At 40.1% G+C, this 27,500-nt stretch overlaps 1 protein-coding gene, 1 non-coding gene and 1 pseudogene across 3 annotated transcripts in view; 2 read left to right on the top strand and 1 right to left on the bottom strand.

Annotated features, from left to right (window-relative positions):
- Window positions 1-579: 579 nt before the first annotated feature.
- On the bottom strand, window positions 580-661 carry Trnal-uag (transfer RNA leucine (anticodon UAG)). The gene has a single exon. It is a non-coding gene; the product is annotated as a tRNA-Leu (tRNA).
- Window positions 662-2,087: 1,426 nt separating this feature from the next.
- The window catches only part of LOC137997364 (endothelin-converting enzyme homolog), a 106,658-nt gene continuing 81,245 nt past the window's right edge, over window positions 2,088-27,500 (top strand). Inside the window, exons 1-11 of one of the 2 annotated variants that reach the window (XM_068843312.1) lie at window positions 2,088-2,588; window positions 3,052-3,248; window positions 4,643-4,900; window positions 6,295-6,366; window positions 12,686-12,799; window positions 13,263-13,346; window positions 13,438-13,571; window positions 23,631-23,853; window positions 24,570-24,668; window positions 25,263-25,340; window positions 25,682-25,785. In XM_068843312.1, coding sequence (XP_068699413.1) covers window positions 2,291-2,588; window positions 3,052-3,248; window positions 4,643-4,900; window positions 6,295-6,366; window positions 12,686-12,799; window positions 13,263-13,346; window positions 13,438-13,571; window positions 23,631-23,853; window positions 24,570-24,668; window positions 25,263-25,340; window positions 25,682-25,785 — 1,661 coding nt within the window. In that variant the 5' untranslated portion in view covers window positions 2,088-2,290. Of the gene's footprint in view, window positions 2,589-3,051; window positions 3,249-4,642; window positions 4,901-6,294; window positions 6,367-12,685; window positions 12,800-13,262; window positions 13,353-13,437; window positions 13,572-23,630; window positions 23,854-24,569; window positions 24,669-25,262; window positions 25,341-25,681; window positions 25,786-27,500 lie in introns of both variants that reach the window. The other variant, XM_068843311.1, reaches the window with a different exon arrangement.
- On the top strand, window positions 8,792-10,121 carry LOC137994203 (uncharacterized; annotated as a pseudogene).

Genomic DNA, 27,500 nt, shown 5'->3' with positions numbered 1-27,500 from the left:
TTGAGGAGCGTTTCACCTTTGTCGCCAAAGAAAGACTTTGGAAAGTGAAGAGCATAATGTCAACCATTCCTTTGTTTTCCATCTCAGTTCAGGTTAAAATAGAAACACCGTTTGATCGTCCTGAACCATTTCGATGCTTCTCCAAAAGGCGTTTATTTTTAAGTTCTTTCAGTATTACATATGCGAATATTTTGCTTGCTCCAACCGAGAGTCATTGTGGCTAAAGGATATTGCGAGCTTTGCTGGATGAAGTAGCAAGTCTTTAGCCCCGGAAAGTGCAAGTTGAATCCTAGCAAGTCGAGTGCTCTGAAATCGCTGGCAAAATTACACCGGGCTAAAGACTTAGAGAGAATATCGTGGGAAACAGGGGTGTAATGCTTCACGCTTCAAGATGAATGTCGACATCCGGGACTTCTAGAACTATGAAGAGCAAGGGGGGACGAAGAACTACGCAAGACATGAAAGCCTAGCAAGGCTCTTCGAAAGGACGAGTCATGAGTTTGGTCTCTATGGGCCATTTCGAAAATGCTGACTGAAACTGAGGCATTTCCTTGATATTGACTATAAAAAAGGCCACCATGGCAGCAGTGGGATTCGAACCCACGCCTCCGAGGAGACTGGTGCCTAAAACCAGCGCCTTAGACCACTCGGCCATGCTACCAATATAAGTCTAGTGTCTCTCGATTTCTACCCTAACCGTTCGGATGAGGCTAATTTTCAATCAAGTTGACCAAGTTGAGATTGACGGGATCCTATTTTCTGAAAAATCTTGGTGGCCCTGTTGGTGTTGCGATTGTCATTGGTTGGCTGTTGTTTTCAATTAATCTATTTCTTCCTTTCTTGTTGTTGTTGTTGTTGTTGATTGGGTAATTGCTAGGGCTAATTAGTAGCATGAAACAGTTGATTGGAACGCTGTGATTGTAATTGCATAACGTGGGTAACATGGCCGAGTGGTCTAAGGCGCTGGTTTAAGGCGCCAGTGTCTTCCGGGGCGTGGGTTCGGGTGCTCAGGATGTTCCTTGAGGAGCGTTCCACCTTTGTCGCAAAAGAAAGACTTTCTAAAGTTAAGAGCATAATGTCAACCATTCCTTTGTTTTCCATCTCAGTTCACGTGCACATTGGAATGATAGCCAAGAAAATTGCCCCTCGGGCTTGGGTACCGAGAAATGACCCTTATGTTCATGAAGCTTCACCGTTTTCGATTTTTAACTCCATACATTCTGACCTCTTCCAGTTTCGACGCAAATGCAGACGATGCTACTTGGTTTTCAGTTGCCTCTGATTAACTTAAATTACCTTTTAACAAAAGAAGTAGTATCACTGACTATAATCTAAGAGACAACGAGGTCAAACCCCACATGAGTTATCTTAAGAACAGTTATTGTTACAGTGGTGCTGTTTTGTGGAGGCCAGGCCAAGCTTCGGCAAGCGCATACTCTCAAGTGTTTTCGCACCGGTTGTCAAGATTTCTTTCAGTGACGGTTTAACTTTATTTGTGTCTTTATACACGCGTATACGTGCAGGTGGAAAGCAGAGTAGTTGGTGTATTTTTACAGTTTTTAGCTTTTAATATATTATTTTTTCTGTAGTTATTGAAAATTTACTGTAACAGGCCATCTGATGTATCTACCTTGTATAAATACAGTTATCACATATTTACTTACTTACTGAAACTGACTCATTTTCCGTGGAAATGATTCTTGCCTTCACTTCTCGAACGGGCGGTGGTGTCATGCAAAGCGACAAAGGAAAATGATTGTAATTCTTTTTAATCCACGGCTTCTTTTAAACGACGCCAATTTGTCTTATTAATAAACCCACTGTAAAAGGAAGTACCCCCCTTCCCCCCGGGGCGTTTGTCACTTTCCGCCATTGTTTTCTTTTCGCAATTGAAAGCAAGTAATGCATTCTTTCGTTGCTAAAGTTAAATCGGTTTATTACATTTTAGTGGCTTTTGTCTTGATAAACCCACTTGTCTGTAAGAAGTTCGCGCTGCAATCAATACTAATAGAAATAGTCTTGCTGTGACGTCACGAAGGACCGTGTCATCATCATCTGACAGTGTCTGAAATAAAGAAATATGAAATAATTGTTTTCTATCATCGAACCATCATAGTGGGCCTATCTATCATCGAACTATCATATTGGAAGTGCAATCCATCTTTGACCACAGTTTCCCTTGTGTCACTTTATCCTCTAGTTCATTTAATGAACAGCATGAATTGAGTGTCGTAAGACAAAGACAAATCAGAAATGACCTCTTAAAATTGATTCACCGCTACACGTAACGATGATTGGTGATGTTCACAAATGCGAAAGCCGGAGACCGAGGGTCACGCTTGTCGAAATGAAAGAAACAAATAATGGAAAGGCTTATGCTATGCTTGTTAGAAGTTTGATCGTTTTTGTTGCTACCGTATTGGTGATTTGCTGTGTTCTTTTATTGTATCTGTACCTGATCGTACGCTCGGAGGAACCCAATACAGTAACTGAAAAGCAATTGGGGAATTCATCATCGTGGATCTCAAAACGACATAGCTACTATGGCGGTTCATGCTGGTCAACAGACTGTTTACATGCTGCGTCAGGTAAGCTGAGGGCCTTAAGTCCATTGTCTGAGCCATGTCATTTCAATGCAGCATTATGTTTCTGCCAAATACAACACTGGTCTGAATGTTTTCTTTTTTTTTGTATTAAACATAATTTTTTGACCAAATGAGCAAACCTGAAATTTGACGCAGGCCAGGTAAGGTCTTTGCTTCGACAGGCATTTTATGAAAGAAAGGGAGAAGTATATATCCTTGCATATCTTTCTCTCAATTCCTCATGATTTTTTTAGTTTGCCCCATATAGGTCGTTTCTCTTGCTGTTATATGTATTTTAAGAATAGAAATTTATTACAGGCTCACAATCAAGAGACTTTTTTTCTTGCTGTAGTAAGTTCTAATTTGAGGAAAACTGGTCTTTTATTTTCTTTACAACTTTGTTGTTACTTTGTCTCACGTTACAATTTGTTGTTATCGGAAGCATTTGTTGCTTTTCTGACTTCAGATCTGCTGAATTCCATCGACCCATCAATTGACCCATGTAAAGATTTCTATCAGTATGCATGCGGTGGATGGATGAAAAAGAATCCACGGCCGCCCACAGCACCCAGATGGGACCCATTTGAGAAACTCACTGCGGAAAACAACGAATGGATTGAAATGCTTCTTAAAAATAGGGAACTGAAAGCTCTTTATTACAAGGTAAAAAAGCAGTAGGAAATCGAGGGCGATGTCGATAATAAAGAAAGACAAAGAGGCCACACATATTAGTATGCAAACAGCCAAGGTCAAAGTCTGTAATAGATAAATTACGCACTAGTGATTAGTGAATTCGTTGTGTTTTGGCCGCAAGTGGCGTGGTGACGAAAATGCTACAGTAGCGTGTATCCCCGTCAAATTCAACTTTCGCATTTTATGATCCAGCACATTTCATCGTTGCTCTTAGCAATTCAACATTTGAGGTTCACATTTTAACATTCGAGTCCTTTCTGAGTTCAATATAGACCTCTTTCATAATGGCGGCCAAATAAATGAGCCTTTCTGGCCTCGCTACGACGAAGAAATTTCACAGGAATATTTGTTTCAAAATAAGGGCAGTAGGTCTAATGAACATAAATACAAAATGTAAACGTGCATGGTAGCGATTTATGAAAGTGTTTTATTAGAAACTACAAACATAGTATCAAAAATTGGTCAAAACACAATGAACCGAAAAATGTATATATATACTTGTTGACTTTTGCCACATTTGTTTACCTGTAAGTTTGTTATTTTTCTCTTCTTCTCCTTCCTCAACTTCTTCCGAGGCTTTCTTCGCTTAAATTCCTCAAATATCGTCGTCTCTTCTCTCGTGCTCTTTCCTGCTCTTTATCTAACGTTGCTCGTCACTAATAATAAAAACTCTTTTTCAAAAGTGACGAAGGTCAGTGGATTAAACGCGCCAAGAAAATTCGCCCATCCTCTGCCTACCTTTTACGTAAGATGGCTCAAACCAGTTTCAACAGTTTCAAGAGACCTTGTCATTACATGGACTGACACTACAACACTTTATCACGTAACAGCAATGTTCTGATATCATGTGAAACCCCATCGCAAACAGGAAAGCCTTGGAAAAACACCTTATATTTTGGCTTTAGTTCCTCATATCTGAAAAACGAACAAGGGGGACCCCAATTTTCAAGGTAACCAGGGGTTTTTCTCTTCTTTGGCGCTTGGCGACACGTCTTTGCCACTTCGCGGCTCTCCCGCGACTCAAGAAAAACCTCTGGGACCAGTGTAGTAAAAAAAATGCAGGTAAACAAATGTGACAAAAAGTCAACAAGTATACTGAGATGAGAATCCCTGATGCATGTTAAGGTTTTAGCCAAAAACTTATTCTGTATTATGGAGGACAAACTTAGCCGTTAATTTTCAGCTTCGAGGAGATATTTTGCTGTTAATTTAAGGTTAAAATTGTCTTTATATAATACACAGAACAACCTTTTGGCTAATATTTTGATGTCTTTGTAGAAATGTTTTCATTTTGCAAAATTCGCCATTGTCCGAACTTTGTTCTGATCTAAACTATGAACCAAAATTACATTCCCTTGATGTAGGAAGAAGCAGTGTGGAAGGCATCGGCTTATTATGATTCATGCATGGACGTCAAGGAAATTGAACGACTGAAGGGAAAACCTCTTCAAGATTTAATCAGAAATTATGGATCATGGAGCATAACAGACAAGGGCTGGGTGGAGCATGATTGGCACTTAATAAACAACCTCGCGAGGATTCATAGAGACCTGGCTTTCCAGCTTTTTTTTGAAACGAAAGTGGACATTGACAACGAAAACAGCTCTCAATATGCCATAATGGTAATACTACTTTTTCATTTGTTCAGTTATTATTCAAAATGAAAGGCCTCCAGAGCACTGACGAAGACAAAAAGGTCAAGAAAGGACCAGAAAAATTGCCGCTGTTATGTGTAGCCAGACGCGGCATCGTGATAACCTTTTTCGCAAAGCGGAAACATTACTTGATACGCTTTGAAATGACGAGAAAAGCCGCGGAAATCTAAAAACATTCTTTTTATGTAAAAAGGTTGAGATAGCCCAACTTTTTGGAAAACGCTGAAAACATACTTAGGTCGACCGTCAACGAAAAGCGACTTTAATTTCTTCCTGGTAGTGGTAGTCAGAAGGAGGAGAAGACGGAAGAGGAGAAGGAGACGGAGAAGGAGGAGCACAAGTAGTGGAAGTAGTAGTCCCTCCAGTCGCAGAGGCAGAAATAGTGGTTATGCTACATGATGATAATCATTAACTTCGGTTGAGGTCTTAGTCGTGACAGTATTAATTTAAACTAATATGTATTGGAACAATTAACATCTTAAAATTGATTCAGGTTCAAATTCCCTCAACCTCAGAGAAAAAGGTGACTTTCGTTTAAAACAGAGAGTAAAAGAGACATCCTGTCTGGATAAATAAACAAGAATTGTCATTACATCAGGACTTAGAAAGGGAAGCGCGTTTTGCAAACAGTGGGAACGGTTCATCAGTGCTATGACACTCGGAAGTTTCTCTTGCGACTTGAATCGAAATTTTTTGCGACAAAAATGACCCCCCATTGCGAGTTTTAGCATTGTGTCGTTTTTGGTGATCACACGAGGTCAATGGAACATTTTTTTAGGCTAATGCCTTAAAGCGTCGTGACAACTGCTACAGGACCAATTTTACGCGACGGACATATGCGAGAAGCACTGCGGAAAGTGGAAAACGATTTCTCTTTCTGCAATGGTTTCTACAAGTTGTAACGCCATCTCCGAGGTCGCTACAAGGTGTCTTACGTTTGGAAATAATTCGCATAACTTGTCTTTTTAAGGTGTTGTGAGATTAGTTGCAACTTAACATTTCTGTGAAATGCCAATATCATGTCTGGCAATGCATTTCACGCATGCCAAATTCCTTTGATTCGTTAGCCTAGATAAAGGGTACATAATTAGAAGAATCCACCATTTAAGCGTCAAAAAAAAAAGCCTTTGGCATCACAGACACTGTGACGCCTCTCAACGAACGCAGTATCGAAGCCTGTAGTATCGAATCCTTGCAGCTATTTTTTAAGAGATTGCCTTTCTCTGGAAATCAGTTTACGTCTTCAGTCCATGAATACGCTTTTCATATACTTCCCTCAATCTTCGCGGTCATTCTTGCTATGTATTGGTCTGATCTTGCTAATGGTTCTCAATTTTTAACTTTGTTTCTGTGTTTTGTAGCTTAAGGAAGCTATCCCACTGACCTCATTGTCACGAAGGAGACACCTAACAAACGACGTGAAAAGCACACTGGTAAGATTAATTAACTGGACTGGAGTACAGTGTAACCCGAACAAATGCGTTTAACATTTGTTTCAACGTGCGTTCGATTTTGTTTAAGCGATGTGGGGTGGGCAAACGGTTTCAACACGTCATCAACGTTTTATTCAACGACAATTCACAAGAGGCCTGACATTCAGTCCCAGGCTGCTACTGCGGTTGTTATTGTAGATACGGACATGGATACGTCATTGAGAGACCGATTAGTGCGCACGCGTATACCAAACAATTTTGAACGAATGGGGCAAAGGGCTTCAACTTCATTCAACATTCGCGATAACAGAAGAAATGTTGAATGGTTGTTGAAGCATTCAACATCGATTCAACTTCGATTCAACATGTTTCAGCACGGTTGTGTTCAACAAAATCGAACGGATGTTATGATTCATTTGCCTTAAATACATAATACAATGAGAACGGATCAAGAAATACCGTGATCGATTAAAGCCGAAAACGTCTCAAGAAGCCATGGAGGCTTAAAGGGAGGACTCCCTCTTATTAATTAGAGCAAAGTTAACTAAAACGGGAAAAAGAGAGGCAAAGAAAATACAGAATGGATTTAAAAAGAAATAAAAAACTTAGGGAGCAATATTATGAAACTAACATGATGTACCCGTGGATAGTGTTGATCATATTGTACATATTCATTATCACGAGGGCTTGACCCAGCCCAGGAATGGTTGCATGTTATACTGGGTCAGACCTCTCATCTCTATTTATTATAATTCGTGAAAGATTAAGGTAAGCTTTAAGTGAGTGTTTAAAAGTTCGTAAGTTATTAGATCGAGTTACTGAATAGGGTAAGGAGCTCCACCGTTTTTGACCTTGGTACAACATAGTAAATTGTTTGATGTTTGTTATGAAAGCGTGAGAACGTTATTTGCGTGCATTTCTGGTGAAGTAATTATGAAATTGGCTTTCAGTTTGAAATAAGTTGTGAAAAGATCAAGGCAGCATTCCATGGTGGTACATGTACATAAACGATCCAACATGAAATGAATGTAAAGTGTAAATATCCAGAATACCGCTATAATCTGCAGCTATATTGTTCGAACAGCTCTTTTCTGCAACAAGTAGATTCTAGTAAGATTTGTAGGGTATATGGAACTCCATACTGCATTGCTATACTTAAAGAATAGTATAGCTGAGACTTCCTAGGTACGTATAATCTTGCGTTGTATAACATTCCTATTGTTTTAGAGAATTTTGTACTAATGTAGTTAATATAATGTCTTGTTTTCCAAGCAAAATGCTTGTCAATGTGATCACCTAGAAATTTGATACCTTCCACTTCCTCAATTAGTCTCGTCAATTTTAAGAAGTCTAGCCATAAGCAACTTTTTTTGTTTAAGCCTAAAAATCATAAACTCGCTTTTTAGACAGTTTGTTGGCGTTTTGCCAAGTGGCTCCACGACGAATTTCATTATTTAGGTAATCCATTAGGATTTCTGGATCTCTGTTTTGGTAAAAGATGCTAATGTCATCAGCAAAAAGAATACAACCAGCGTCTCATGGCGCAATTTGGGAGGGCATTGATATATAATATGAAGAATTAAGGGCCTAAAATGGATCCCCGAGGGACCCCACAAACAAGCCCATTTTTGCAGGAGGGTTTTCTATTAACCTGGACTACTTGCTTTCTAATGAATAGGTAGGATTTTATCCAATCAAGTACTGTGTACTGTGCCTGTTAGGCCATAATGCTGTCATTTTTTTCAGTAAGATGGTGTGATCAATTGTATCGAACACTTTAGATAAGTCGAGGAAAATACCTGCAAATACATTTCTGTTATCAATCGTACTTGTCACTTTATTAGTAAAATTTGTTGTGGCATGCAATTTAGTTTTTGGACAAGATCATATTTTCAGATAGGTAACCTTTGAGATGCGATTATATACAACGATAAGCGATAACAACCCTTCAATGTTAATAATCCTGTGGGACGTAAAAGAACCGACACACTTGTCGCTAAGAGTAGGGCACGTGGTTCCCGGTGTTGTGTTCTGTCTTCTCTTGTGTATCATGGTTGGGAGGGTGAAAAAGGGGCCACAGTAATTGGCGCAAGCTGTTGTGGCGCTCTGCCAGCTTGACTGGCAAAGTTAATAAAATAAAATAAAAATAACTCTATCAAAGATCTTTTTTGTCTTCAAGTCGCCTGTCGCAGTCATCAGAAACAATTATCAATAAAAAATATTGGAAAATGGTCCTTGTTATATCCTGGTATCCCTGTGTATCGCAGGTCTGGCTGCGAAGCTGAGGAACGTTTCAGGAACGTTTTGATAACATGTGTTCTGGACGAACTGTGTGTATCTCTTAGTCTGTTTAGTCACGATTAAAGTTACTTGCGATACTACAAATTGGCGACGAGGATAAACAACAATCGGATAACATATCAAGATGAGTTTTGAAAGGTTTTCGTTGTCTGCAGTGAATTTAGAGGCGACAAACTTGGCAGATGAGTGGAAGTTTTGGCTCGATGCCTTTCACAACTACCGAATTGCTACGAAATTAGATAAAGAAAGCGACGAAGTTCAAACAGCTACTCTTCTACATTTTGCTGGGACGGGAGTCCAAAGTCTGTTCTCAGGTTTGCCTGGAGAGAAAAAGAAATTTGAGAAAGTTAAACAAGCGTTGAGTGCACACTTTCAGCCTAAAAGAAACAAGTGGGCAGAGAGGTACAAGTTTCGAAAACGTGCTCAACTTCAACATGAATCATTGGATACCTTCATTGCAGAATTACGTATGCTGAGTTTAACATGCGACTTCGGGGAAGCCGCTGATGATAATATCCTTGGTCAAATTATAGACAAATGTTCTGACGGATATCTACGAGAAAAGCTACTACAACAAAGAGAGACTCTTACTCTGGAAAAAGCCCAGACGCTCGGGAGAGCAATTGAATCTGCAAGGAAGAATACGCAGCTACTTGGGGGACAGGAGGCCCGAAATTTGCCAGAGAAATCTGATGTTAATGCAGTAAAATCTTCAGTAAATAAAGCAAAAGAAAAAGCCTGCTTTCGATGTGGAAGAGCGGATCATCTTGCTAATGACGGAAGATGCGCAGCTAGGAACGCACAGTGCAGAAAATGTAAGAAGACTGGTCACTTCTGGAAGTATTGCAGATCAACAGAATCAGAGAACGATGAAGTTTGTCCAGCCAGTCCAGCAACAGTCAGATAGCCTAACTATGAATATGTTCTCGACTCTGGATCTAAGGAAAGCATATTGGCAAGTCCGCCTAGCGGAAGAATCTAGATACATTACACCGTTCATGGCCGCAGGTAAAGTGGATCAGTTCAAAAGGCTGCCCTTTGGGCTTGCATCAGCATCAGAGGTGTACCAAAGGGTCATGAGCATAGTATGTGAAGGGTTATCATTTGTGCTTAGCTATTTTGATGATGTTATGGTGTATGGGTCAACACCAGAAGAACACTGGAAGAATCCTTGCGCAGTTATGGATAAACTTCAAGTGTCTGGCCCTCGTCTCAATGCAGACAAGTGTGCCTTGGGCATGTCTGAACTGAAATTTCTAGGACACATCATCTCTGCTGAGGGCATTAAGCGTGACCCAGACAAAGTAAAAGCAATTGCAGATGCACCAGTACCTCGAGATCAAGCTGAGCTGAGATCATTTCTAGGAAGGATTACATACCTTACACAGTTTGTTCCCAACCTTGCAACAGTTATCACTTCTTTGCGACTGCTTACGCAGAAGGGTGTGGTGTAGAAATGGAGTAAAACAGCATCGAAAGCATTTGAGGAAGTTAAAGATCTTCTGATTAAAGCACCATGCCTCGCACACTACTCCTTGAAAGCAGAGACCAAACTTGTAGTAGATGCCAGCCCAGTCGGTCTTGGGTGTGTCTTGCTGCAAAATGTTGACAGCCGTTGGCAGCCCGTATCTTATGGTTCCAGAAGTTTAACTGCTACAGAAAAGAGGTATTCGCAGATCGAACGAGAGGCAATGGCTGTGCTGGTCGAATTGCAGAAGATGCATACCTATATTTATGGTCGCCACGTTGTCGTCTCGACTGATCATAAACCACTGCTTGGCGTATTCAATAAAAACACTCAATCAATCCGCCTTAAACGAATTGCTCTCAGATGTCAGGACTATGACTTTACACTCACTTATGAACCGGGATCTGAGAACATTGCAGATGGACTATCAAGGTTACCTTTGAACACTACTGGTACGGGAACAAGTTTTGTTGAGGAGCATGTACGCTTTGTCAAAAGTGCTGATGATTGATGAAATAAAAGAGGCTGGAGAGTCTGACCCAGAATTACTAGAGGTGCTGAAGGTACTTGATGGAACTCAGAGCCTTGTAGGTAATACATGGAAACATTTTAAAGATGAACTGAGCTTTGCACAGGGCCTTCTGTGGCGAGGTCGGCGGATTTATGTTCCAGAGAAGTTAAGGAAAAAGGCATTGGCCTTGGCATATGAGGCTCACCAAGGTATTGTGCGTTGCAAGCAACGCCTTTGTAGAATACTGTTCTGGCCGGGGATGGACTCTGACGTGGAAGACTTCTGCCGAAATTGGGAGACATGTGTGCGGCTTCAGCCACTACGACGAGACACACCTAATACAGCAACTCCACTTCCCGATCACTGCTGGGAGAAGTGTGCCCTTAACCTGGTTGGTCCATTTCCTGGAGAGATCTACATCATGACTTTTGTTGATTACAGAAGCAAATGGCCCGAGGCTATTGTCCTCAAGCGTATTACAAGTAAGAGTATAATTACTGTACTTACAGATATATTTGCACGATTTGGAAATCCAAAAGTTCTCATCACGGACAATGGACGTCAGTTCATAGCGGAGGAATTCTAAGACTTCATGAAGGCAAATGGAATACAGCACAGAAGAGTATCACCCTATTTTCCACAAGCAAATGGGCAGGTTGAGAGATTTCATAGGTACCTAAAGCACAGTGTCAGAGCAGCAAAGTTAGATGGTTTATCCTGGACAGAGTTTCTGCCTACAATCCTGCAGGTTTACAGGTCCACTCCACATGCTGGGACTTCCATGACCCCTGTTAAGCTGTTTCTCAACAGAATGATAACAACAAAGTTGCCGACAGTACCAGAAATTGATCAGAACAACCCTGAAGAGAGGTATAAGGAATATCAGAGAAAGTTATGCGAGTATACTGATGCCAAGCGACATGCAGAACAACATCACCTAGGACCTGGGGATATTGAATTTGTGGCATTACAAAATCTGGAAAATTGATTCTCACGTTTGGTCATCAGAGGTATGTAATTGTTCGTAGCAAAGGACCGAATACCTTTGAACTTGTCCATGCTGAGACTGGACAACGTCTCATTCGTAATGTGAAGTTTCTTAGTAGAGTTCCAAGCATGGAGCTATCACTTAATGATGACAATGACACCAGCTGCTTGGAGTCGGAAGAGTTCACGGGGGCAGCAATGCCTCCTTTAGATCAACTCGAAACTACAGTTTCAGATGATAGGAATCCCGCAGATAGAGGTCCTGCCGATTCAGCAAAGGAAGTGAGACGTTCAACTCGAACAGCAAAGCCAAAGAGAGATGCTGACTTTGTTTATTACTAGAACGTCAAAACTCCATTGTATGAAGCATCGTTATATTTTGAATGTGTTGAGTTGTATTCTTATTTTTGAACTTTGAACTTTGATTAGGACTTCCGTTGAACTATTGAACTATGGGTTAGGATGGGATGTTATATCCTGGTGTCCCTGTGTATCGCAGGCCTTGCTGCGAAGCTGAGGAACGTTTCAGGAACGTTTTGATAACATGTGTGTATCTGGACGAAATGTGTGTATCTCTTAGTCTGTTTAGTCACGATTAAAGTTACTTGCGATACTACAGTCCGAAATATCAGTTACACAGCACTTGAGCCGTTTTAGAAGATGTGTTGTTTGTAAATCAAATTGTCGATTAGCGTTGCAACAGGCGAGATTAAAATCGGCTAATGTTAGATCAAATAAACTAAGCGAATTCTTTTAAACATAGTAGTCAGAACTGTAGTTGACGATTTCGACTCCTGACAACTATCTTTTTAAAGCTTCGCCAAAGGTGTCAGGAGCCTTAAAAAGGTTCCCATGAAGATGTTAACTATGCAAATCATGCAAAGTCACTCTGTCGATTTCCCCTTACCCTCGGCTTAGGATGGAGATCAATTTGTTCCACATTAGGGAGAGCTGGTATGCTCCCTCATCCCTGTTCATGGTAGGAGAGTTCGTTCTGATGTGAAAGCTTTCCTTGATCCATCTTTTTAACCATTATATTAATTGTTTTGTAGGTGCGGGAAGCATTCAAGGATCTTATGAGAAACCTGACAAGAAAGCTTGGAGCAGAGCAAAGTTCCGAGTCTGACTTGATGAAAGTGTTTGAATTTGAAAGGGAATTGGTAGAGGTCCGTCAGTGATCGTGTTCTAACTATTATTTCTATTTTGCAGCATGATGAAGGGGACAACCATAATGAGTTTAATAGGGATTTACCTTGACGTTAAGTTTAATGCACTTGGGAAGTCTAGAATGCTGCTAAAATACGCCATGTTCTTCAAACTCTGAACAGACGTATCGTCCAGAGAACCATAAATAAAGGAATAATCGTAAATGGTTGACCATGCTTCATTTATAAGTATTCTTTCACCCGAGTAGCTATTTCTTTTTAAAAAACCAAAGATTGCTTTCAGTTCTTGACATCTTATTGGATTGTGTGAAATGTGAATAACAATTTTTGTTTTAATGGAATACAACTTTAACTGTACTGAGAAAAATTCGGAGGAAGAAGGAAAAGGGAAGGCAATACTATCCAAGAGTGTCATTCATTACGCTTTACTTAAACCTTGTTTTGTTATGTTCACTGTCTCTAGATAGGGTCCCCACAACACAAACTGTTTGACTCTGAAGAAGCCTATGACAAGCTCACGTTAACGGAACTACAGAATCACACCGGGGTATTTGTGAGTAATAAGTGTGCATTATTATTGAAGTAAAAAGAAAAAAACATTGACATGGTCGTTCTTACAATCCTTATTAAATCGGCAGTTCAACTGGACCGAATACTTGGAGATTATGATGGAAGAGAACTCCTTCAAAGTTGAAGATCAAACGAGTGTTGTTGTACACTCTTTAGAGTTTTTCAAAAAGTTGGTTCGACTATTGAAGTCAACTCCTAAAAGGTAAATGAGGATTAACTTCCAATCTATTTTGATCTCTTGATCATGTAGTTGGTAGACTCACCTTGACATCTCCCGAAACGTGTTTGAGTAAAAGAACGGAAATTTGTTTCAAGAAAAACAATTCGACCAGCTATTTTCCGTTAAGGGAATTTTCTGAAACTTCATTGCTGGTTTTGTTTTTCTGAGTGCAAATATCACAAAAGCTATTTTCCAATATTTTCTCGATCTCATTCCTGCGCTGGGCATGGCTCCAAAATCGAATTCATCAGTTGTTTACATGTTACGTGCAAAGGCCTTGATTGACACGCTATTTACATGATTCGCCACAGCAATTTACATGAAATTTACACGCAGAAACACTGTAAATTCTCTTAAAATATTTTCATGTCATTTACATGTTTTGTTCCAAATGCAACTTGACCAAAGGATCCTGTAAATTTCAATTTTCAGTAAATTTAAAGAATCAACATTATATGTAAATATCATGTAAATTTTATTTACGAACCAACAACATGTAAAGTATATGTTACAAAACATATGAATTGTAATTTACAAGTTGTAAATTAAGATTTACATATGCCTGTAATGCATCAGGCAATTGAAACCCCGACCCCCGGGACATAGCGGGGAATTTAACATTTACGCAGTGTTATAAGATGGCTTATTTCCCCGCCCCCGGGGCGAGGAAGTCTGTTAAAAGCCCTGCATAGCATGGGCACCAAACACCGGAACCAACTGAAGAAACAACTCAAATCGGCATCGTTCGTCTCGAACACGTTGCAAAGGTTAAAACTTTACCTGTTTTCACTTCTATCGCTAAAATCTCCAGGTTCGACTATATTGTTTTTTTCTGCGAAAATTGCTCTTTTAATACGCACAATTTAATGTACAAGTCGACATTGTGTTGGGCGTTGACGAAAAGTACCCGGGAAGAATAATATGGACATTGGTATTACACAAATGCATAGGTGTATTTTTAAAATATAAGACACCATTAGTTCAGTCAGTACATAACATATTAACTGTCATAGCTCAGTGACCCGGGTACAAGTCTCACCTTGTACTTGTTCTGTGTATCCATTCGTCTCGACACCAGAACGTTGCTAACGACCCACCTTATATTTGATAGGACGCTGGATAGTCGCTTTCTCAAACGGCTCGTAATTATTAAAGGTCGATTTAATATAATGCATTAATTTGAAACAAATCTCAAATTATAGGACGAAAATCCTTGCAACTGTTCTTATTCAAAGTACTCTCTGTCAATAATGATTCAATCCGTATCAGTTCAAACATATTAGTTACCTATAGCAATTGGGAAAGCAAAAGATGGCTAAAAAATAAAGCGATATCAGAGAACTAAAATAGGTACGCATAGCGTACGTGTGGTGGTGCAGTAACTTGTCGCAGTGCTTTAATCCAAAACTGTCAACTGAGCTGCGTTTTGTTTTCCTGGACGTAATATGTAAAATATTAAACCTAGAAAGATTGAAGAAAATAAGGGGGAATTGAGAAACATTGGCTTCGAGGCTGACATGAAGATCAACTTTTTTTTCACAGCAAGTTAAAGCGTGCACCCTGAGCGTCTTACATCTTTCGGTTAAAGATAGTGATGTTTACATCCTTGGCTATGAAATTATTCGCCGTGACAGGAAAACAAATGGCCGCTTTGGCGGTGGTGTTTGTTTCTTTGTCCGCTCGAACATTAGTTATTCTTTGCGACCTGATTTGAGTATTCACCAACTTGAAAATCTTTGTATAGAAATCCGAAAACCGAGATCAAAGCCTTTTCTCGTGGTAACCTGGTATAGGCCGCCTGACTCCTCAGTTGAGATCTTTACTTATTTTGAATCGCTTATAGGTAAAATTGACGCGAAGAATGTTGCGTTCTATGTTTTAGGCGATCTGAACTGCAACTTAGCTGCTCCTCAATCATAAGTGACCCTCCGTCACTTATGATTGACGGTGCACCTATAACTCAAGTTACTTCCACGAAATCTCTCGGTGTTCATATTGATGAGACATTATCCTGGAATGTTCACGTTGAGATTTTATGTAAGAAAATCGTGTCTGATATTGGAGCGTTGAAGAGAGTGAGGTCTTTCGTTCCACATGAGACTCTCCGATCAATCTTCAAGTCTTTAGTACAGCCTCACTTTGATTACTGCCATCCTGTCTGGGGATGTTGCGGCAAAACCCTAGCCAGTAAACTTACAAAACTTCAAAATCGCGCTGCGCGTATACTCACTTACTCGAACTATGATGCCAACGCTGATAACCTTATCCAAAAACTTGGATGGATAAAACTTGATTCTCAACGAAAAATCCATAAGGCTGTGATGGTTTATAAGTCGCTTAATGGTCTTACTCCCAATTACCTTAGTTCCAAATTTGTTGACCGTAGTAGCGTCTCCAGTTACTCCTTAAGGGACACAGAGGGCAAACTAGCTATCCCACAGCCACACACAAACTATATGAAAAATAGCTTCAGCTACGCTGGAGCAGTTCTTTGGAATAATTTACCAATCGAATTGCAGCAGGCTGACTCCCTTAAAGCGTTCCGGGCTGGCTGCGAGCGTTTGTTTTCCTGTTCGTCGGGGTTAGTATTTGGATGGGTGACCTCAAACTATACGATTTGATACGTTCAATTCTTTCTATTGTACTTTTGGCTGAACAAGTAAATAGCAAAATCGAAAGTGGCATCGAAGTATCTTGTGTGTTACTAATGGATACATCTGTGGCAAAATGACAGACATCAGATGGTTGTTTTGTTTGTTCGTTTTTTTTTTCTTTCAAGTGTCAGAAAGGCGACAAGAAATGTGCGAATTCAACACAAAGATCACAATCGTCTAACTCTTGAGGCTGACCATTGTTTCAGGGCCCGCGGAGCGGATTTTCAAGTGGAGGGGGGGGGGGGGGGGGCAAATGCGAACGCGTTACCGTGAGCCAACTAGGGGGTCCGGGGGCATGCTCCTCCGGGAAAATTTGAAATTAAAGTCTTCTGAAATGGCTACAAATGGATCTAAAACTACCAAAAGTGAAGTTAATTTTTAAAATAGTGATTTAATCAGCCAAAAAAGTGGGGGGGGGGGGGGTGGGAGGGGCAGCCCCACCCCCTGCGCGGTCCCTGTGTTTCTGCAAAGATGAAATGATATATGAAATAGATCATATATGGAATTGCGGATATGAAATCAAGTGAAGCTATGATCCGTTGAAGTCCTGAATCTTCCAACAGACCTGCTTATTTTCGTGTTTCACTCGGTTATTTTCCGGTGCGGCGGTTAAATGCCATGAGGATCAACTTTGTTTTACCTCTCATCAAACACACAGACGGCTTCCGCTTCTCTATTTTTCATACAGATACAATTTTTAAAAGAAGAGTGGAGTGAATTATTGCGGGAATAAATTACAAGAGAAGAAAGAGGCTATCAGTAAAATCAACTGACACAGACTAGCCGATATAATCTAAATGTTTATCAATCAGCAAAATTAAAGTAGTGTTCCCGAACGTAACAGTGTGTTGCCGAACTAAAAGATTTCGACATATGTGAAAACTAAGTTGCGGTTTTTTTAATGTTTTGGTTAATTCAGAAGAGCTCATTTCTATTACTGAGCAAAATTATTGAGCACAGCGCGGTGGGAATTTCAACACAAACAAGATGATAAAATGTACATTTTTTCGCTAATCGATCGCAATGATAAAGATCGATAAAAAAGGTTTTCTACTGAATGTTATTTAATGCAGGCAGAGAACTTGACCCGGTCTTGGAGAGCAAAAATATTATGGTCGACCTGTGATTGTTTTTCTTGTTTATTTGACCTGCAGAAGGTCTGTGGAATGACTCTCCGTAAACGTGAAAAGAGTCATTTCAAACAGTTTTCATTCTCATTTCATTAAGAAAATAAAGAAAGGAAAAAGACAAGTGGACCGCAAACAAAAGGTTTGGTAAACAGCTCCTTGAAGTTGGCAATTTGGCCCATTCCCCATTACAGGCTTCTGTCCTAGATCACAAGGCATAGGCGCAAATTCACACAAGAGAACTGTACCTTAAAAAGAAGCGACGTTTTGAAACATTTAGGCAATCCCCTTTTTTTTTTCGTTTACCATCGAATGCGTTTCCTGATATCGGGTCGGTCGGTCGGATTGAAAAAAAAAAAAGCCTAAAAAAAAATTAGAAGCATTCTCGGAATCGGAGCCCTGGTACCCCAGCATCATAGCTGTGTCCACATGGCTTTGAAAATGCACGAGTAGACCAGTGTTGGTTGGCTTTCTGTAAACACAGGTTTCAAGTTCTATTCCATTCTTAATTATCTCAATTCCAATGAAAGGGATCATATGATCAATAGGAAGTTTCATTGTAAACTTCAGGCTCGGATGTAAACCATTCAATGTAGTCAGAAAGCCAGCAGCAGCATCGGTGTTAGGCATTGTAGCAAGAGTATCGTCGACATACCTCTTGTATAGAGAGGGCACCATACCGTCGCATGCGAGTTATACAGTCCGCTACCTTCATCAACGCATTGTTGAACACACCTTTTGGAAGCGCACGGTGACAAAAATCTTCTTAATGAGGACCAATTTCGTGAAGTGCCACGGGAAATTTGACTGCCTCGTTTACGAAATGCCATTGATTGAAGAACTGAGACCTAGCCTTAACACTCAGAGTGACTCCATCAGTGCTAAACTCTTTGTTTAGCTTGTAGCATATTTTTATGTTACCATTTTTCTTAATGAACTATTGTTTTTTTTGTATTTATAGAATATTCACACTGTCTCTGTTTCACTTGATAATGACGTCCGAGAACGTCGAAACGTCGTGTATTTCTTAGCCGTGTATTTTTAATTGTTACGAAATTTCGCAACTTTTTATAGCTAAATGTTTCAAAAAGTCGCTTCTTTTTAATGTACTGAAACGCGATAATCATCTGCACTTATTTAGACGTCTTGAAAGTGTAGTAAACGGCTTATCAAATGCAAAGGTGCTGTTGAGTTTCTTCGTTTATGTTTGAACTTTGGTGTTACACCAACATTTGCCCGTTAAACAAAGAAAAGCACGTAAATAGAAGAAGGCATCAGACAATTATCAAAGGGAGGTTCTGAGCGGGGAACTAACATCCAAGTTACCTTACCTCAGTCATCTCAAGGAAGAAGTTCGAAAAGCCCACAAGGACATCAGGGATGAATGCTCGTTCATTCGCTATATTGCCATCATATGGACACTGAATACACAGCGTCAGAATCAATACGATGAAATGATGAAAATGAAATGATGAAGGGAAGAAGTCTGATGTGAACGAACATATCAATAACATATCTTCGTATCGTCGTTCTTTCTTTGAAAAGCTTGTTATCTGCAGAGGACTGAAATTTTCCCTGCCTCAAGAAGTCGCTCCAGTTGAAATCAAAGCTAACTTTGAGAAAGCCTATTGGAAAGTCGAGCCACTTTAAGAAGATCCTGTTGACAAGGAGCTGGCAAGTTCAACATTACGTTCAATCGCTTTGAATTACATTCAGCGCACAAGCCCTTCCCCACCTAAAGCTCTCGTAAAAGCGCTAAATCGTTTAAAGACACGTGATGACGTTGTTATAACCAAACCGGAAAAGGGTTCTGGAATTGTAGTCATGGACAAATCTGAGTTCATCCGCCTTCTTAGCGCAGCCTCGATAGATGATACTACTAAATTTGCGCGTGTTGATGACAAACGCCCAAAACTTCGTGGACGCCCACCGAAACACAATCATCCACTTCTTCAGAAAGAGAAAGACGTACACGCAATCTTACATCGAATATTGCCTGAAGACATTGCCATTTCGCTTTCTCCGAAGAGTTCAAGACTTGCTCATCTTTATGGGCTTCTAAGGCACACAAAGCCAAATGGAGTATGAGAACGATTTTGTCAGCCAATGGAGCCTACTACTTTAAACTGGCTAAATGGCTTGAGGAAAAATTAAAACCACTATCTGTGAATGAGTATACTATCACCGATGCGTTTGAATTTGCTGACGAGATTCGTTCCATTCCTTTGAATGAAAAAGACATACTGGTCCCCTACGACGTGACGGCCTTTTTTAAGAATTTACCTTTAAGTAAGACTATTAACATCCTGGTTGACAAGGCCTTTACCAACGGTTGGTTTAATAAAACCTATGATCTTAATATTGAGAAAGAGGAAGTTGCACAGCTCCTTGAACTTGCCACCACCAATCAGCTTTTCCAGTTCGATGATCATTTGTATGAACAGACTGACGGCGTAGCGATGGGTTCTTCTCTTGGCCCGCTAATGGCTAATGTGTTTATGTGCCACGTCGAAGAAAAACTCGCATGCAACGGTATGGTGCCCTCTCTATACAAGAGGTATGTCGACGATACTCTTGCTACAATGCCTAACACCGATGCTGCTGCTGACTTTCTGACTACATTGAATGGTCTACATCCGAGCCTGAAGTTTACAATGGAACTTCCTATTGATCATATGATCCCTTTCATTGGAATTGAGATAATTAAGAATGGAATAGAACTTGAAACCCGTGTTTACAGAAAGCCAACCAACACTGGTCTACTAAGTAAGATTGCCGTCACTTTACAGCCAGTTTTTGTGAGCAAAAAATTGCAGCAAGATCTCAAGCCGAAAGAAATTAAGCCGAGTATTGTAAGTCAGCATTGCGTTGGTTATAAATTTGCATGTGATCTGTGTGATGCAGATTACGTCAGTTACACAGCCCGACACCTTCATCAACGCATTGTTGAACACAAGTATTCGGCTATCGGTAAACACCTTTTGGAAGCACACGGTGACAAAAATCGTCTTAATGAGGACCAATTTCGTGAAGTGCCACGGGAAATTTGACTGCCTCGTTTACGACATGCTATTGATTAAAGACCTGAGGCCTAGCCTTAACACTCAGAGTGACTCCATCAGTGCTAAACTCTTTGTTTACCTTGTAGCATATTTTTCATGTTACCATTTTTCTTAATGAACTATTGTTTTTTTCTTGTATTTATAGAATATTCACACTGTCTCTTTTTCACTTGATAATGACGTCCGAGAACGTCGAAACGTCGTGTAGTTCTTAGCCGTGTATATTTAACCGTTTTTACGAAATTTCTTCAATGTTTTTCGCACCTTTTTATAGCTAAACGGTACATTAGTTTCGTAATTCATGCACGCGCTGCAGGCCTACAAATCTTACACTCACTCACTCACTCACTCACTCACTCCGACAGCCCCGATGACAAAATGGTAGTGCACTGCACTACCACTAAAACGTGCTATCCTCTCTCTCCACCAACGTCATCTTGGAAGACATTTAATCCGTCGTGTTAAATCCCGGCTGTTGTCCCCGCTTCCGGAGATCGCACGTGCTATTAAATCGCCGCTCCATGGTCCCGGTTTACAGGCATTTTTGTTAAATCCACCGCCCCCCGGGGCCAACGCACTGTTAAAAGTGCGTTAAATTCCCGTTAAGTCCCGGGGGTCGAGGGACCGGGGTTTCAATCAACTGATGCATAAATTGCAACACTTTCAGTGGTTAAACCCGTTTGTTTTTGTTTTTCATCTGAGCGCAGTGGTATTGCGAAGGAAGAGCTGCTCACGCGATTAAATCTCTGAAGAGTTACAGAATAACAGTTCGGAATAGTTAGTTTGTTTAGTTTAGTATTTTTTTGTTTGTTCGCTTTTCATCTGAGCAGTGGTATTGCGGAGTAATTAATAAGAGCTGCTCACGCGATTCAATCTCGGAATAGTTACACTTTTTGGTGTATTCGGATAAAGCTGATTAACCGTAGGTCCCTTTCAGAACATTCAGTGTTCACAAATCCGTTGGAAGTTAAACGAGTTCAGCTCAACAGGAAAGCTATTTCCTGGAGAGGTTTGGTATATCGATGATTTTAAAGTCCTGTCAATGGACTATGCTCGCCGTTCTCAACCATTGAGATTGATAAAAATATTGAAGATCCGTTACCAGGATTCATGCTAAGAAAGAAGTAAAATCGTTCTCTGGTAAAAAGTTTTGAAAAAACTATGAGCTTTCGACAGACTGAACTGCTGCCTTCAACGGATAAAAATATGTGAAGCCTAAAAGCGAAAGAAATTTAAATATGACGAAAAATTCGCATAAATTAAAGGATAGAAGCATGTAGTAGAAAGATGTTAAAAATGCTAAGAAAATTAGTGTTTCTTTAAGAGAATGTGATATTGTCTTGGGAGCGGGCACGAATTATTGTCTGCCCCAACAGGTTTTGCCGTGTGCCGTGACTCCAATGTCTTTCTACTCTGGTTGTTCGCTTTGTCAATGATTTTAGAATTGTTAAAGTCAATATCATGATTAAAAGTCCACGCGTGTTTTGCGACATTTGAGGCTTTAGTACAATGCGTTAAGTTCCTCATATGATTCTTTCTCCTAGTAGTAAAGGATCTTTTAGTTTCGCCAATGTAGCTCCACGGGCAAGATGCGCATGGAATTTTATAGATGACATTGCACTGGTCGTCTTCGGCAGGTCGAAACTTAGGGATAGAGAAATGCTGCTGTAAAGTTTTAACTGGTCTGCTAGTGACTTGGATGTCTTGTTCCTTGAGGTTCTTGTGAGAGGTTCCGTGATGCCTTTGATGTAGGGAAGGACTGCAAAGTTGTGTCGGCTTGTTGGCTCAGCCCATTTAAAGAACATACCAACCAACTCTTCTGGAGTAGGTGTAGGTGGTGGAGGCCTCGCTTTCTTTCTTATAACATCAGCAGCGATTTTTTTGGGATAGCCGTTGGAGTGTAAAGCGGCGCAAACACGAGCAGTTTCACGGGTCTTTCTAACTTTTGTGTTGGGGAGATTCAAAGCTCGATCCAGGAGTGTCTCAGCGGTGCTGATTTTATGTTTCCTGTCATGGTCAAGATATCTATCCGTATGCGTGGGTTTGCGGTAGATGTCGACCAAAAGTTTTCCGTTATCGCGCGAAATGAGGGTGTCAAGAAAGGGTAGTTGGCCGTTGGACTCGTTCGATGATGAAAGACACTCCTGCATCGAGCTTTGAATCTCCCCAACACACAAGTTGGAAAGACCCGTGAAACTGCTCGTGTTTGCGCCGCTTTACACTCAAACGGCTATCCCAAAAAAATCGCTGCTGATGTTATAAGAAAGAAAGCGAGGCCTCCACCATCAAAGGCATCACGGAACCTCTCACAAGAATCCTCAAGGAACAAGACATCCAAGTCACTAGCAGACCAGTTAAAACTTTACAGCAGCATTTCCCTATCCCTAAGTTTCGACCTGCCGAAGACGACCAGTGCAATGTCATCTATAAAATTCCATGCGCATCTTGCCCGTGGAGCTACATTGGCGAAACTAAAAGATCCTTTACTACTGGGAGAAAGGAACATATGAGGAACTTAAAGCATTGTACTAAAGCCTCAAATGTCGCAAAACACGCGTGGACTTTTAATCATGATATTGACTTTAACATTTCTAAAATCATTGACAAAGCGAACAACCGGAGTAGAAAGACATTGGAGTCACGGCACACGGCAAAACCTGTTGGGGCAGACAATAATTCGTGCCCGCTCCCAAGACAATATCACATTCTCTTAAAGAAACACTAATTTTCTTAGCATTTTTAACATTCTTTCTACTACATGCTTCTATCCTTTAATTTATGCGAATTTTTCGTCATATTTAAATTTCTTTCGCTTTTAGGCTTCACATATTTTTATCCGTTGAAGGCAGCAGTTCAGTCTGTCGAAAGCTCATAGTTTTTTCAAAACTTTTTACCAGAGAACGATTTTACCTCTTTCTTAGCATTGAGATTGAATTATACAAGACGCATTTTGATATGAAAATAAAAAAAAACGTGCTATTACGTATACAGAGTTGCTTTTGCCAAATGGTACATTTTGTGCTGTTTAATCCAAACTACCACCTCACTCTGGTATGGCCAATTCGTCGACTAGTTAAGTTCTTGGTTTTTATCTACGTGATCAGCGGCTATGCTTGTAAATAAAAAAAAACAAAGGAAAAAGGTTTGCTCAAGGATAGGGTATAACTGACTGTCAAACACTTTTTAAATTTTGTCTAGGACTGTAGCAAATTATCTCATGTGGAGAGTTGTGGATTTGAAGTACACGCTTTTGAGCAGCGACTTCACTGAACTGTACAAATTTTATTACCTACAAGCATATAATTATTGGAGAGATTCCGATCAACACCAGTTATGCCTCCTTGCAACTTCCTCTAAATTTGGTTTGCCTCTGTCAAAGGTATTCCTTGATCAAAAGTTTGACGGTGACAGCAAAAAATTGGTAAGAGCAAGTCGTACATGTCTTATTGTTTATATCATGTCCTAGCTTGTTCTTCTCCTTTCTCTTCTTTTTCGCTTTGTTGTTGTTGATGTCGTTGTTGTTGTTGTTGTTGTTCTTCTTCTTGTTATTATTATTATTATTATTATTATTATTATTATTATTAGTAGTAGTAGTAGTAGTAGTAGTAGTTGCAGTTCTGTCGTTATTGTTATTTTTTCATTCTTCTTTTTATCCTTATGGTTTTTTTCTTGTTATTTTTAGAACTCTTGCTCACTTCAACATTATGCATTCCCATGTTTTCTCGTGCCTATTTCAGTAGTGTGAACGAACTAGATAAATACACCCAAGGATTTGCACACAAAAAGAAAATCAGTTCTGGACTTTGCGTTCCTTAATTGACTCTTTTAGCTTTTGCGTTTTGTTTTCCCATTGCAGACCACGTGATGTTACTCTGAGAAACAGCTTCTTTCAAATGTCGTCTTATGCACCTTTATATGTCCGCATAACTTATGGAAAAAAAACAAAAGGAAAGTTCCCTTGAGGACATCTCGTGGTCTGAAATAGAAAAAAAAAACGTACAAGCTAAAAAGGTCTATTAGCAATAAGATCATGATATCCGTAAAATGTTGCTGAATATGCTATAATATAAGCCTGATTTTCCGACAAAAACGTTGCTGCTAACAATAGGAATAACTTCCTATTTTTTTACGGTGCAGGCAATGGGAATTCTCAATGAAATAAAGGCCGCATTTAAAGCGACCCTGGACCAACAAAAATGGATGGACCATGCGACTCGTACGGCAGCGAAACAAAAGGTAGCAAACTCATGGTGATTTTGTCTTACATGGTTTTTCATCACCATCGTCACAGCAACGACGACAACAATCATTATCATATTATGTTACTTTCATTTTCATTATCACACTATCACACCGATGATGATGTCGATATCATCTCATTTGGATCCTCTTCGCTTGCTCTGCTCAAGACATTTCCCCTGACCCTCACAATCAATGCTGATCAATCGCACTGGCGAACCAACTTGGCTGCAGCCGCCCAAAGACGGTGGCGTATATGTCCAATAGTTGTTTGAAAAAAACTCTCGTTGCTAATCGGCAGGTTCTCTACACTGCATCACATTTCGCGTTCAAGTTTTGTCCGTTTGTCCTGAAAACCCACTTTCATCCTTTCCATTTCTCGCCGAAGATCGTAAAAAGATTTAGCTGTAGGAAACAAAGAATGTTGGCACGTTTCACACATTTTCCTACTAATGTTTAGAGCATCCGACCTGTGCCCAGGACGCTGAGTTTTTCGCCCGTCGCCAAGCAACAAGTACCTCAAGGAGTTTACTTCGGGCTCTAGTGGTCCAGCGGCGGGCTAAATATATCATGTCTGCCCTTGTTTTGCAGGCAGAGAGTCTTATTGAAAATGTGGGATATCCTGATTATCTTATGGACGTCGATTATATGACACAAAAGTACAAAAAGGTACGATCCATTTCACACTCGAATTGCAGTGAAGTGAAAGAAAACAATAACTGATCATTAATTTCTTCGACGAAGGTCTGCTCAGACAGGCATAAAGAAAATTAAGAGGCTTTGTAAAAATTAGCTTTTTCCTTAATTTATTATAAAAAGTTTCCTTCCAGCGCACGGTTGTGGCGCAGCTCGTGAAAATCAGTGAATATTACAACTTTTTTGGGTGGTCATTAACAGTTAGAAAAGCATCAACGCCTTCCAGTCCATTACCACTTCATGCGCCAGCCTCCAGTTCTCTTTACATAATTTTGTTGTTATTTTTCAGTTTATTTCTTTTTTTACCATTTCAGGTCAAGATTGATCCAAAAAGTTACTTTGAAAATGAAATCTCAATAACAAAGAACTTAAATCTAAAAAAGCTTGCTAAGGCTGGAACCGTGGTGGACAAGTCAGAGTAAGGGTTTTTCACTTTCAGCAAAAACACTTTGTAATACATATCAGTAAGACGGATTCTAAGATATAGAGAGTCTAGAAAAGTAAAAGTTAACCTTCTACACGGTGATGTTTGTAACTTAATGCTTGTGGTGTTGTGAATAGACAATTGCTCAATTCCTTACAGTTTAAATAAAATAAATGTATATATTTGAAGTGCGGGTTATAGACGAAAGGGAGAAGTGATCCTTACACTTATCTGGACAATTTTTAGCAATTGTCTGTTATAGACACCTGATTAACTCAGCTGGCGTCAACGGTAATCGAATTCATGATAAGTGTCCACATAAGTGCGAGTCAGTTCGTCTACATGTCAAATATCTACTAAATAAGTACATCTATTTCATTCATCAAGTCCTTTCATGGGAACCACACGAGCCCAACAAACTGACGCGCTCCCAGCTGAGTGAGTTCACAGCTCGGTTGGTATAGAATTGCACCAGCATCGCAGAGGTCATGCATGGGTTCGAATCCTGTTGAAGCCACTTGGATTTTTTAGCTACCTTAAGGACGTTCGCGCTAATTGTTTGTGCGCAACGTTACTGCGCAGGTAACGCGACGGTAATATGTCACGCATTACTTCGAGCATTAGTGAAGTTGAGGTTTTAAAACCTTTGCAGAAACCGTGGACGATAAGTCTTGCACAGCGTTGGATAAGAGAAGATCGTGATCAGTCAAAATTGGCTCAAAATATTTAGGAAAGTCAAGTAGACTACTGCACGACTGATGTTCGCGTTGTTTTTATCAGTCGTGCACTAGACTACTTGACTTTCATAAATATTGTTCAAGCATTAGTTAAAATAACATGGCGACAAAAACGCCGGGCAAAAAATTCCAGGCCGGCAAAAGAATGGCACATTTATTTCCGAATCATCATGAAACGTTAAAGAGAAGTGAGCGGGAGGATGGAAAAGCTCTTTAAAAGGTAGCTGCTGATCGAGTAGTGGCTGAAAGTTTGGAAAACTCGAGGACCAACCGTTGCGTAAATTTAATGGGGCTGTTTCTTTTTTTAATCTTTTTATTACCCTACGAACTTAAGTTCAAAATGAATGTATGTTTTTGAAGTTCTTATCCTTCACTTTCGTGCAAATAGAGCAGTATTTTCGTCCTCGTCGGCTTGAATAGTGCGGACCTTCGTGGAAAAAACCAGCGATTAAATTTCACAAAAACCACACTCCAGAAGACGAGCATGACGGCAATGGGGAAATATTTTACAAAACACTAACCAAATGAAGATGACGACTGCTTAAAACTTCGTTGGTATGCTCGAGAAAGCTTTGTTTTGGGGTAAAAACCTTTCATCCCTTCAACGATCGATCCTCTCTTGGGTTCCAGTCCTTCCCCGACAGGTCACGCAAAAACGTGACAAACGAAGTTTTCCAAGAGCTTCGTAAAATCACATCGATTTTACTCCCTTGGATCATCGGCGACCCCTATTTTTTTAATCATGAATCACTTCCTCTACTTACTATCTACAAAATATGATAAAATGAAAAAAATCTCACCGTAAGAAGTTATCTTTTTTTTTAATTTTCTTTCCTCGTGCCATCGAATTCCGGTAGTGGTTGCAACGGATAGAGGTTACGAAAACGCTTGTCCAGGATGAACTCTACTGTTTACGACATCCCTAGCGGCATGAAATTATCTTAAAATCCCACCCCTAAAAGCCTATGCACG

This window comes from Montipora foliosa, chromosome 3 (assembly GCF_036669935.1).
Source record: "Montipora foliosa isolate CH-2021 chromosome 3, ASM3666993v2, whole genome shotgun sequence".
Taxonomy (NCBI): Eukaryota; Metazoa; Cnidaria; class Anthozoa; order Scleractinia; family Acroporidae; genus Montipora; species Montipora foliosa.
The sequence above is the reverse complement of the archived record's forward strand: the minus strand, read 5'-3'. Positions and strand labels throughout refer to the sequence as shown.